This window comes from Morone saxatilis, unplaced genomic scaffold (genome assembly GCF_004916995.1).
Source record: "Morone saxatilis isolate NCDOM2014 unplaced genomic scaffold, NCSU_SB_2.0 Contig5, whole genome shotgun sequence".
Lineage (NCBI taxonomy): Eukaryota > Metazoa > Chordata > Actinopteri > Moronidae > Morone > Morone saxatilis.
The window spans coordinates 22,350,217-22,361,151 of NW_023340095.1; the positions used below are offsets into that span (position 1 = coordinate 22,350,217).

Genomic DNA, 10,935 nt, shown 5'->3' on the forward strand with positions numbered 1-10,935 from the left:
TTCCTAACCTTTTTCTTTAAGGGACCCATTTTCTATCATTGCATAAACTGACAAGTTTATCTATAATAATCTAAAAGGATCTGGATGAATTGAGCAGAATATTTCCTGGGAATTTTGCATCAGAGATTAGTTTTCCTGATATTTCTGGGGCCTTTTCACACAATTCTTTGTCTGTGCAATTTTTTTTTTTAATATTAATAACGTTACATACTTAATAGGCTTCTTATTTGGAGACATTCTGTGTTTTCTTATTGTTCTATAAGCTCTTTGAGTTCCGGTCTTTAGAGTTTAGATCTTAAATAATTAATTAACAACTTTAAAAGTAACAGTTTCATTAAGTTTTCTTCAGCCCTACTGTGTATTTTTTAATTCTTTCTTACACCCCAAAAAATCAAGAAGGCATCGCGACTCCTTATGAAGTTTCGGTGACCCCTAGTGGGGGTCCCGACCTCCAGGTTGGGAACCACTGACCTAACTGATTAATTATTGCAACAGTGTAAAACCCACAGATGGTCCATTTACAATGATATGGCAGAGACAAGTTGATTGTGTGAGCATTATACTAAAAGACGTGCTTGTCACATAGCTTTCATACAGTGTGAATGTGTTTCTCATTCTGAGCTCGTTCTGCTAATGAACAGGTTGGTATCTCGAGTTAAGGGTGAGCGTCACCACGTTATTGAACAGAGACAGCTGTCATGCATCTGCTCTAATCTGTTGATAATGTTATTACATGCAGGTTTTCTAGGGAGTTTGCTGCTTGAAATCAGTGGAGGTTTAAGTGGCTGCAGTCAGACTGATGGGACTTCAATAAGCAGTTTGATCAGCTCTGCAGGCAGTCTGTGGCAGATTGAATACTTGAATACTAGCGTGAAATTGATCCAGTGTTCCTTTCAGTTTTTCTTCTTGTCAAGGTAGATGTGTGTGTGTGTGTGTGTGATGTTTGAAACAGCATTTTAAAACTCAGCCGAAAAACAAACTAATGGAAAAGTCACAACTGTCCTGTAGATGTGACACATGGTGTCATTTAGGGGAGGAATCTGGAGATATACAGACATAAACTTAAAGAATTTTCTGAGATGTTCTGGAATTTTATAGGCAAAACAACTACTTGAAAATGAATCTGTAGATGAACTGAATATCTAGAACAATCCACTCTAACATGTGCAAGGACCTGCAAGTGTATTTTGAGGTTGAACTTTTTGAGGGTCATTTAATTATTTAAGGTGTATTTTCTGTTTTCCTGTGGATACCCGCCTACAGCATGTTGAGATATTTCTAGCAAACACAATTCAATAGTTCGAATGCACAAAATGTTTCAGCAATCTCAAATAGCAAGGGCCTCCTTCCAGAGCTGATATTTTACACCAACCTGCAACAATCTATCCGTAGAGAGGCCACAGGAAATAGACCAGAATGCAATGTAGCAACAAGGCAGGTTGCAATCTGAGTGAAGTGAAGTTTATTAGACAGTGTGAGCTGAGGGGGAAGGGAGTGAAAAACAACTTCTCTTCACTAAATCTAAGTGAAAGAACTGAACACTGAAGTGAAGCAGGTACAGTTTCAGTGGGGCCTGACGCTGACACTCATTTTCATTATCCATTTTAATCTGAAAACAAATCGCAGTGTGTGAGGAACTGGAACCAGCAAGTGGCTGCAGTTTTTGCTTAATGAATGACATGAAAGATTAATGGATCAAATTATAGCGTTAAAACTATTTAATTCATTAATTGATCAACAGAAGATTAATATATGTAATCTGCTTTTCTTTGCCGTCTGTAAGCTTTCTGTGTTTTGGATTTAAAACAAGTATTTGAAGACGTCACTCTGGCCTCGAGATATAACTACTCTGACGGTTTATAGACTAAATTATTACTCGGCTAACAGATAATGACCATAGAAAAATAATAGGTGCAGACTTAATCAATTATCTGTTATCAAAATTGTCGCTGCAAACCTCTATGACGGCTGCAACCAACGATCAGTTTCACTATCGATTAATCAATTAGTTGTTTGCTCCATAAAATGTCATAAAATGTGGGTCACTGTTTCCCAAAGCTCATAATAATAATAATAATAATAATAATAATAATAATTTAATAGTTGACAACTAGTCGTCTCATCATTGCAGCTCTAATCACAGCTGAAGTGAGCAGCACCGACTGATATTAAAGCCCTTTGAGGCAGATATCAGATTTTTGAATTCAGGCTTTATAAATAAAGTTGACTTCAGATCTAATGCTGCTCTCTCACTCTCCTGCCTGCAGCACGCCTGCTTGGAGCTCCAGTGTCAGCCTGTAGTACCAGAGGGGATGGATCCTCTGGGTGCTCGCTCCCAGTTCGTGGACATCCAGACCCTCCCCACGTGGCAGCAGCAGCTGGACGAGGATGGCGAGGAGACGCCGCTGGAGCAGGGCGACAGCCTGCTTAGCCAGCAGGCCTTCCCCTCACCCTTCCCCTTCAGACCAGACATCAACCGCAAGATCATCCTCTTGTGAGTCACGTATATTTCTTCACATTTTCTCCTCTATTTAGATTGTCAGCTTTTTAAGAGCTCACTATGTCAGCCTCGGTTTCAGTTTAACTGATTTTTTGGAAAGGATAGACAAAAGGAGATCTTCTCCACCAGTAGAGGATCATATAATCTTTTAAATAAAGATGCATCATATTAATAATCAAAACTTGAGTTACAATGTTTTGGCATAAACAGATCAAAACATCTGTGTTTGTGCTTTTGATCAGAAACATATTGCAGATATTATCGTTCTTTGCATATTTCTACATTTATTCAATGATTATATGAATAAAACCTGTATTTACCTACTGAGATTAAAATCTTTTTACAGGTGCGACCTAGCCTAGACAGGGTCAAAGATATTCCAATGTGTTTTCCCTTTCCCATGGTTCTCCTGTGGTTGGCCACTCTGCTGAAAGCTGCTAGCCAAAGATGAATTGTGTGTGTGTGTGTGGGTGTGTGTGTGAGAAAATTGAAATGGTGTTTGAGAGGCTTGCCCAATAGTAATTCTTCATCACATAATTAATTACATTTGATCTGTTGTGTGTTAATTCTTTGGCCTTTTTTTATTTAAAGCTTCATCTCGTAGAATAATGGGATCCTGTGTGAAGTGGCTTTAGTCCTGTTGGCGCTGATACTGTCAGAGTTAAACCCCTGCAGTTCACATTCTTCAGATGTTCATGCGGTCACCCTTTTATAATGTGAATTTAATGTATGAACAAACTAATCACACATCCCAATCACTGGGAAATGAGATTTGCACCCATCATGCTCTTCACATGTGTGTAAAATGGCCAATCACTGACAACAGTGGGTATTGTTCCTTTTGGACAGAAAGTGAAGATTTTTCCAAACCAAATCTCTTCTTGAGTTTTTATTAGTTTTTTCTGGTATCAGATATCCCATCCAGCTGTCGCTCTGGAGTAGAATAATGACAGCTGCTGCAACGTGTCTCACAAATTATTGTGTCCGTTTCATGGTCACAGGAAGATCCATGAAACTGACTCTTGAACTCCATATTGCTTTCTCTTATATAACTGCAATTAAGGAGATTCTGAAGTTGTACTTTTTGGAAATTGCTGTGGATTGAAGCGTGTTGTAGAGCTTGTGGTGACTGAAGCATGACGTTTCAGTGAAGTGAGGATTTTTCCTTGAACTAAGTATGCCTTTGATGAAGCCTTAAATCCTCTTTTCATACAGAGTCAAGAATTAGATTTTCCAGTTCCTGTGCCTGTTGCATATTGTTTACATGCTCTTTTAGATACATCTGTACTTCCATTACCAATCTATTTTTAGCCCATTTATATTAGGTTTTGATTTCTGTTTATGAAATGTTGTTTTATGGTATCAGTGCAGCGTGTTCCTTTTTATAAATGCTTGCTTTGTACTTTAAACAGTGAATCATGTGATTCCATTGAATTCAGCCTACTGTTTGGAGAACATTAATTTACTCTGTTATTAAATGATCCACTGATTAGCCTGAATTTGTCTTCTGTCTGTTTTTTACTTTATCAAATTATCTCAGTAGACTATTGATAGAGTCAGAGTGGATCCATGCTGAAACCAGTCAAATATCACATTCGATCTGACCTTTATACTACATTGGTTTTTTTTTTTCACTCTGTTCACACTGTAGCTCCAAACTCTTCCAAATCCTGATCTGATGCATTCAGCATACAGGCAGCTTGTATGGAAGATTGAGGTAGAATTTGTCAATTTAGTTAGGAACAGAAATATTGTAAATAAACATCACACTTTTTTCTGCGAATAAAGACACAAGCAGGAGAAGCAGTGTATATTTTTGCTCTAGACATGGGTGTGTTTTTGGTCATTACTGGCAGTTAATAGTAGTATCAGATGTGTCTTACATCCTACACATTCATCAGGTATTAGTAGCAGTTTTGTTTCTGCGATGTAAACGCTGCCTGTGTCTCTCCACATGCTCCCCAGACCAGTTCAGAGTCCAGATCACCTCGTAAATCCTCTTTGTGGAGAAACACATGACCATCCGCAGCCCGACTTGGCAGTGGCTTCTCTGTAAAGGCCCTGTTGTTTCAGCAGCCCTCTCGTGCTTCGTCATCAGGAGCAAGCGCATTCCTGCTGCACTAACATGACCAGAGCTCCAAGGAGAATTGACCCACAAGCAGTGGTATCTTTTTTTTTAGCTTGTGACCAATATTATTAGAATTTCAGTTTTTTTCCTGGTAATAATTTTAAACCTGTTTATCCAAGAGGATGATGGTAGAAAGCTGACACAGAATGGAGATACTATCTCCTATACTGTCTGTTGCATACTAATTTCCATGGAAGTCAACAAAATGACGACGTGCATTTTTATTCGTCATTATAGGATGAAATGAAACAAGAGGCTGTTATTGTTTTCCAATAAAATATGCCTCTCATAATACTGAACCAAGTAAAAAATTTGTCTATTTCACACTTGTCAGACAGTCAATAATACTAAATCAAATTGTCCCCTCTAATACAAATCACATCTTAACAAAATGCAGGCATTTAAGAAGGCTTATTTTCAATTCATTCATTCTACAGCGAATGTGGCTGGTTGAACAGATGAGTTATTGTACGAGCATTTCAAAATCCATATGTCTTATTTTCCCTGCAGAATTTTCAGTGGAAAATCTTTGAGGAAACGAATGCTAATAATGATGGAATGGAAACATTTCTGCGATGCCAATTTATTAAATTTATACAATGATGAATTGTATTATTAAATTACTATATTATTATATTATATTCCAGTTTTGTCCACTGCCACACCACCAAAGTTACTTCCTTTGGAACCAACTCAACACAGCAGAACTGGCAGCAGTAGCTGTAGTCATGACAAAAATATGCCAACGTGTCACAATGTTTATCACATTAAAAATGATGCCACTACTGTCATCACATGAACAATGATATGGCACGCCCAAAACTGACTCAGACACAAGCTGCATGCTGCTTGTCTGGTCAATTACTTACTACTCACTACTTACTTGTTGCCATTTTGCTCCACTAGGAACATTTGTAACCTAAAGATTTAGACAGATGAAGATAAGACTCAGTAAAACGGGTTCTGAAAGGCTGCGACTGCCAACAAGGTCTGTTTCTCAGTAAGAGTGACTCATTTTTATTAACCTAAGAGGAATAATGTAAAAAAAAAAAAAACGTTTCTGGAGGCTGAACTTGTCGTGTGACCAAATGCTTTCAACACATGGTGCTCAAGTAGTTCCTCATTGTCCTTTCCAAACAAACCCTGGAGGTCCTCGGAGTGAAGAAATTACTTTTCTGAAGCAAGTAAAATAAGCATTTTACTTTGGCTCAATGGTGAAATATTCAAGGTTATTTGGATGAATGTGTGCAGACTAGTGTGTGTGTGCGTGTGCGTGCATGTGTGCTCACACAATAACTCTTCCAGTGTTTTGAGAAGGTAAAATGTGAATGAACCTTGTGCTGATTTGTGGGAATTCAACAAATGTACACATTGATTACTAGAGAAATATTGAATAAAACCATTTATTGTGGACCTGCAGACAAAATGGTATGACAAAAAATGATGGTGTCTGGGATTTTGTATGAAATAAAATATAAAAGTTGTGTTTATATCTAGATAAGTCATGCACATATAAGTTTGAAATTTTAATAAAGTCACTCTTTCTTTCTTTCCACAACAGTGCTGGTGATGTGGCGCTGCTGAACTGCACCTCTATCGTGAACACCAGCAACGAGTCGCTGAATGACAAAAACCCAGTGTCTGACAGCATCCATCAGCTAGCAGGGCCTGAGCTGCGAGATGAGCTGCTTAAACTCAAAGGTAGTCAAGGGGGAAAAAACTGGAGAGATGAAAACGAAAAGTTTGATTTTGAGACTTCCTGCTCAGTGGTGCTGCGGGCCAGGCACATGATGATCAGCTGAACTGGAAAGAAAACGGGACCTAACTGCAATCGCTCCTCTTTTAGAAAGGCTCCACAGCTGCTGAATTTAAATGTCTCTAAAACCTCAATAATACATATTGTTTTTGGAAGAGTCTACATCATACTGACAAGAAATAAGATTGACTTGTGTTGGTGATTGAAGAATTCTCACATATGGCACAACTTCCTTTTTATTTCTGAAACTTTCAACCACATCCTTAGTAGAGTGGATAATTTCTTATAGAGATCCCTGTAATCACATGACCTAAGTATTTTATTTTGGTATATTTGTGTATATCTCAAGCACTCAAACTGAAAATATCTGCATGGGTGGATAGCATATACATTCTTGTAATACTAGCTTGAACCTTTTTAAAAGCCTAGAATCCATACTGGAAATTTCAAATTTGTAAAGATTTTAGCACATGCAACAGTAGTTGTCATTTCAACAACAATTTCTGTTCCCAATCAACTTCATATTAAATGGCAAATTTGTTTTATTTGCATGTTTGTGTGCAGGATGTCGGACGGGGGAGGCGAAGCTGACCAAAGGCTTCAACCTGGCGGCGAGGTTCATCATCCACACGGTGGGACCAAAATACAAAGCCAAGTACCGGACAGCAGCGGAGAGCTCGCTGTACAGCTGCTACAGGAACATCATGCAGCTGGCTGCGTAAGAACCATCAACTCAACCATTCAATCACTTTTAAACCAGGCTGTTATTAAAGGACCAGTGTGTAGGATTTAGTGGCATCTAGTGGTGAAATTGAAGATCGCAACCATTTGAATACCACACACCTTCCAAGTGTGTGGGAGGAACTACGGTGGCTGTGAAACTCATGAAAAACAAGAAGGGCCCTATCCACAGCCAGAATTTAGTTTGTCCATTCTGGGCTACTGTAGAAATATGGTGGTTCAGCATGGCGGCCTACGTGGAAGAGGACCCGCTCTCTCTGTAGATATAAACACAATGATTCTTATTTTCAGGCGATTATACACAAAAAAACATACCTATGACTATTTTATTGTATTGCAGCCAACAGATCCTCCTGAATGTTACAAGCTGGACCTTTTTTAATGTGCGGTAATCAAAGAGACACTCCTCTCTCGTAATTGTGTTTATCTGACGAAGCAACAAGTTCTAGAAGTGATGTGAAATCACTTCATTTCTTGTTGAGTTGAGCTGTCATGACAGATTTCCCCTCAGATATGGTTTTGTTTGATGAACAATATTTGTGCCTGACAGGTGCAAATAAACAATGATTTGATGAAACGCATTTGAAAGACAGCAGGAATAAACATCTCAAAAAACACTGTCTGGAGAAGAGCTGCATCTGTGTTTGGGGTAGATGGTAAAACTTGAAATGTAGCTGAACATATTAACTCATTTAAGGCAGTCATTCAAAAGTCAGAAATACAGGATTTGCACATTCAAAACATTGCAGCCTCAGACCACAGGCTAATGAGGCTTCTCGTTTGCATTTTGTATTTGCCTGACGTGATATACATTTTTGTGATATTATGGCTGTCTGCTTGATTGTGTCGCTGTTTAATACTGCAGCTATAATATAATATATGAATATAATATAAATAAAGAATATTGAAAATGTACAAAGTTCTGATAATCTAGTACTTACTTTTAAAATGAGAAGTACATTATCATTTGGAATAGTATGTGTAGTTATATTGGTTTAAAAAACCGTGTGTGTGTGTGTGTGTGTGTGTGTGTGAACCATCTAATCAGTTACTGGTATGTACTGTAAATGTGGTGTACAGTATGTGAGATAATTTTTTCTTGTCACCTCAGAGAGCAGTCGATGGCATCTGTTGGCTTCTGTGTGGTGAGCACAACCAAAAGAGGTTACCCACTGGAGGACGCAACACACATTGCTTTCAGTAAGACATTAAGAAACACACAACTTTCTACCAGTGAGGTACAGATATACACAGGTTGTGATAAAATGCATAGTGATAGTCACTTATCACGCCATATAGCACACGTTTTTGGTACACACACAGTCCCAAATACACATAGATAATTGCCTTATAACACCTTGCCTTGCCTTATAACACACACTGCAATCCTTTATGTCTGTCTGACATTCAACTTAAATGACAAGTTCACTTAAAGTACACACAATTGCTTGATGATATACAACTAAATCTGAAACATCCATGTTTCAGATGCACCCAAACACATTACAGATCCAGTGACATAGACCACCCATAGAGGTTATACATAAGAAGGTTTCTGTATTTGCATAGTGAAATCTGTTAGTATAATGCAATACAGTTCAACAGCACCACAGACTACAGCCTCCAAGACACACCTCTCTAAAACAACCTCAACAAAAACTAAACTATAGCCTTGATTAAGGGATGATTTATTGTAGGTTGTTAAGCAAATACAAACACACAAGTAAATACATATGTGTTTATTATTTACCAGGTTCTAAAGTAATGGGTAAGTGAAATGGGAAGTAATTAGTCTGGTTAATTTTGACAAGATTATTTGATAACTTGATAAACTGAAATGTTTATGCTGCCTAAAAATGATGAATAAACATTCAGTGGCACCATTTTCATTAGTGTACAGATTTTGTTGCTTCATATCTGTGAAAGTCTTTGTTTTTGGGACTGTTGCAATTTAGAGAAATCGTCTAGGATATTTGGACCTTGTGATGGACGTTTTTCACAATTTTTTACATTTTATAATTGTAGTTGATTGTGTGTGTGTGTGTGTGTGTGTGTAAAATTGACGTGTTTATAGGAACAGTGCGCAGGTTCCTGGAGAATCATGGAAACAGCATAGAGGCGGTGGTGTTCGCAGTGTCAGACACAGATGAGGTTTGTATGGCTTTAGTCTGTGACAGTTCCTTTACATTGCACCAAAATCACTGTACGGGTAACCAAGAAGTGTATTATATAAAAAAAAAAACAGCTTGAAAGGGATTTATTGTATGTGACATGTTGCTGCGAGCGAAAGGTAGGTAGAAATGGTTAAAGAAAAGAATTAGGAAAGAGAGCTTGAGAGAGAAGTTCAAACCATTCTCGTTTCACCTGGCCAATCGCAACATGAATAAGTTATTGAAATTGTGGTGAGAAGGTTTTGACACTTGGGTTGAAGCACACTGACACCTTTTATTGTCTTGCTCAAGGCCAGTTCAGAAAGTTAGATGCTGGGTGTCATGAAAGACTGAACCAGATCAGTCCTCCTTATTCTGCTGTGCTCTCTAAGATGTCAGTATGTATCATTTTGGGCATTAATATGAGTACTGATATGTGTGTCCTTGCAGCTGGTGTACAAGAAGTTACTGCCTCTCTACTACCCTCGCTCTGAGGAAGAAGAGAAGGCCTGCCTGCCACTCATCCCAGCTGACATTGGCAACTCAGAGGGTGAACCGGTCGTCCCAGAGAGACAGATCCGCATCGCAGAGAAACCAGGCACCCTGGAAGGTACAGTTTCAACACTTTTTTCATTATAATGTGATGAAATCTTTCCTGGTATTAGAAAGGACCGTAATGTGCTTCACTTTCATGTCAGCAATCTATTATAAGAGTAGGCATCAATTCTTTTGAAGTGGTTGATACTTAACTTTAGATTTAGACTCTTCCAATAAAAAAAAAACAATCCAAGATTAATAAATGTGCTTTTTATGGCTGTTGCTAAGAGTCAGCGAAATGAATACACAGGCACAATAAATATTTAATAACTTTCCATTTCTGTCCTCACTCATCTGACACATCTCACACCGAGGAAAAGGAACCATTTATTGTTGTTTTTTCCTTCTTTTGACCTCGGACAGATCAGGGCTTTTAATTCAGTTTGAGGCACTTCAAAGATAACGGAGGTGTTACCTGCACAATAAAAAGCACCAGTTTTAACAGGTTAATAAGCTGAAGCTTTCTCTGTTTACAGTGTTTGTTTTTAATTTTGGAAAAATGAAAACAAAATAACTTGAATCTGTCAGGGTGGCCAGTCTGTTCTCTCTGTGTGGGTAAAGAGGTTACCAGTCACTCAGTCTGTCAGTCAGCCAAGTAGTGATTCAGTAACCATATGGCTATCTACCAATTCAACCAGCTGTCAGTCATTCTGTCAATTAATCAGTAAATCAGTCAACAAACCACACAGTCAGTCACATGTCCAGTGCCACAGTCAAAATGTCAGCCCCAACATCAAATACAGCCTACACCAGTACCTTCACACACTCACACCCACTTGCGCAATACTCTCACTCGTTCAGCGAGCCATGTCTTTCTGTAGGGCTTCATGTTTTCCAAAGAGTATCATCTGCATATTACAAAGCGTTTCAGATGGCGACCGGCAGGCCTGACTAACACGGAGCAGGTGTTCTGAACTCACAGGTCGTTTTAGGACACAATGTTTTAATTGTCTCCATATTAAATTCTGTTAAAGCCTGTTAAAAGGCAGTTTTTCCTTGCCCCCGTCGCCAAGTGCTTGCTCATGGTGGTACTGTTGGGGTCTCTGTAAATGTTAAAAGGAGT

General features: G+C 38.5%; 1 protein-coding gene across 2 annotated transcripts in view; it reads left to right on the forward strand.

The window, feature by feature from the left end:
- The window catches only part of gdap2 (ganglioside induced differentiation associated protein 2), a 29,974-nt gene that overhangs the window by 690 nt on the left and 18,349 nt on the right, over positions 1-10,935 (forward strand). For both annotated transcript variants that reach the window (XM_035677166.1, XM_035677165.1), the window contains exons 2-7: positions 2,268-2,494; positions 6,190-6,329; positions 6,949-7,102; positions 8,237-8,325; positions 9,200-9,276; positions 9,726-9,885. In XM_035677166.1, the coding sequence (XP_035533059.1) occupies positions 2,313-2,494; positions 6,190-6,329; positions 6,949-7,102; positions 8,237-8,325; positions 9,200-9,276; positions 9,726-9,885 (802 nt within the window). In that variant the 5' untranslated portion in view covers positions 2,268-2,312. The remainder of the gene's footprint in view (positions 1-2,267; positions 2,495-6,189; positions 6,330-6,948; positions 7,103-8,236; positions 8,326-9,199; positions 9,277-9,725; positions 9,886-10,935) is intronic.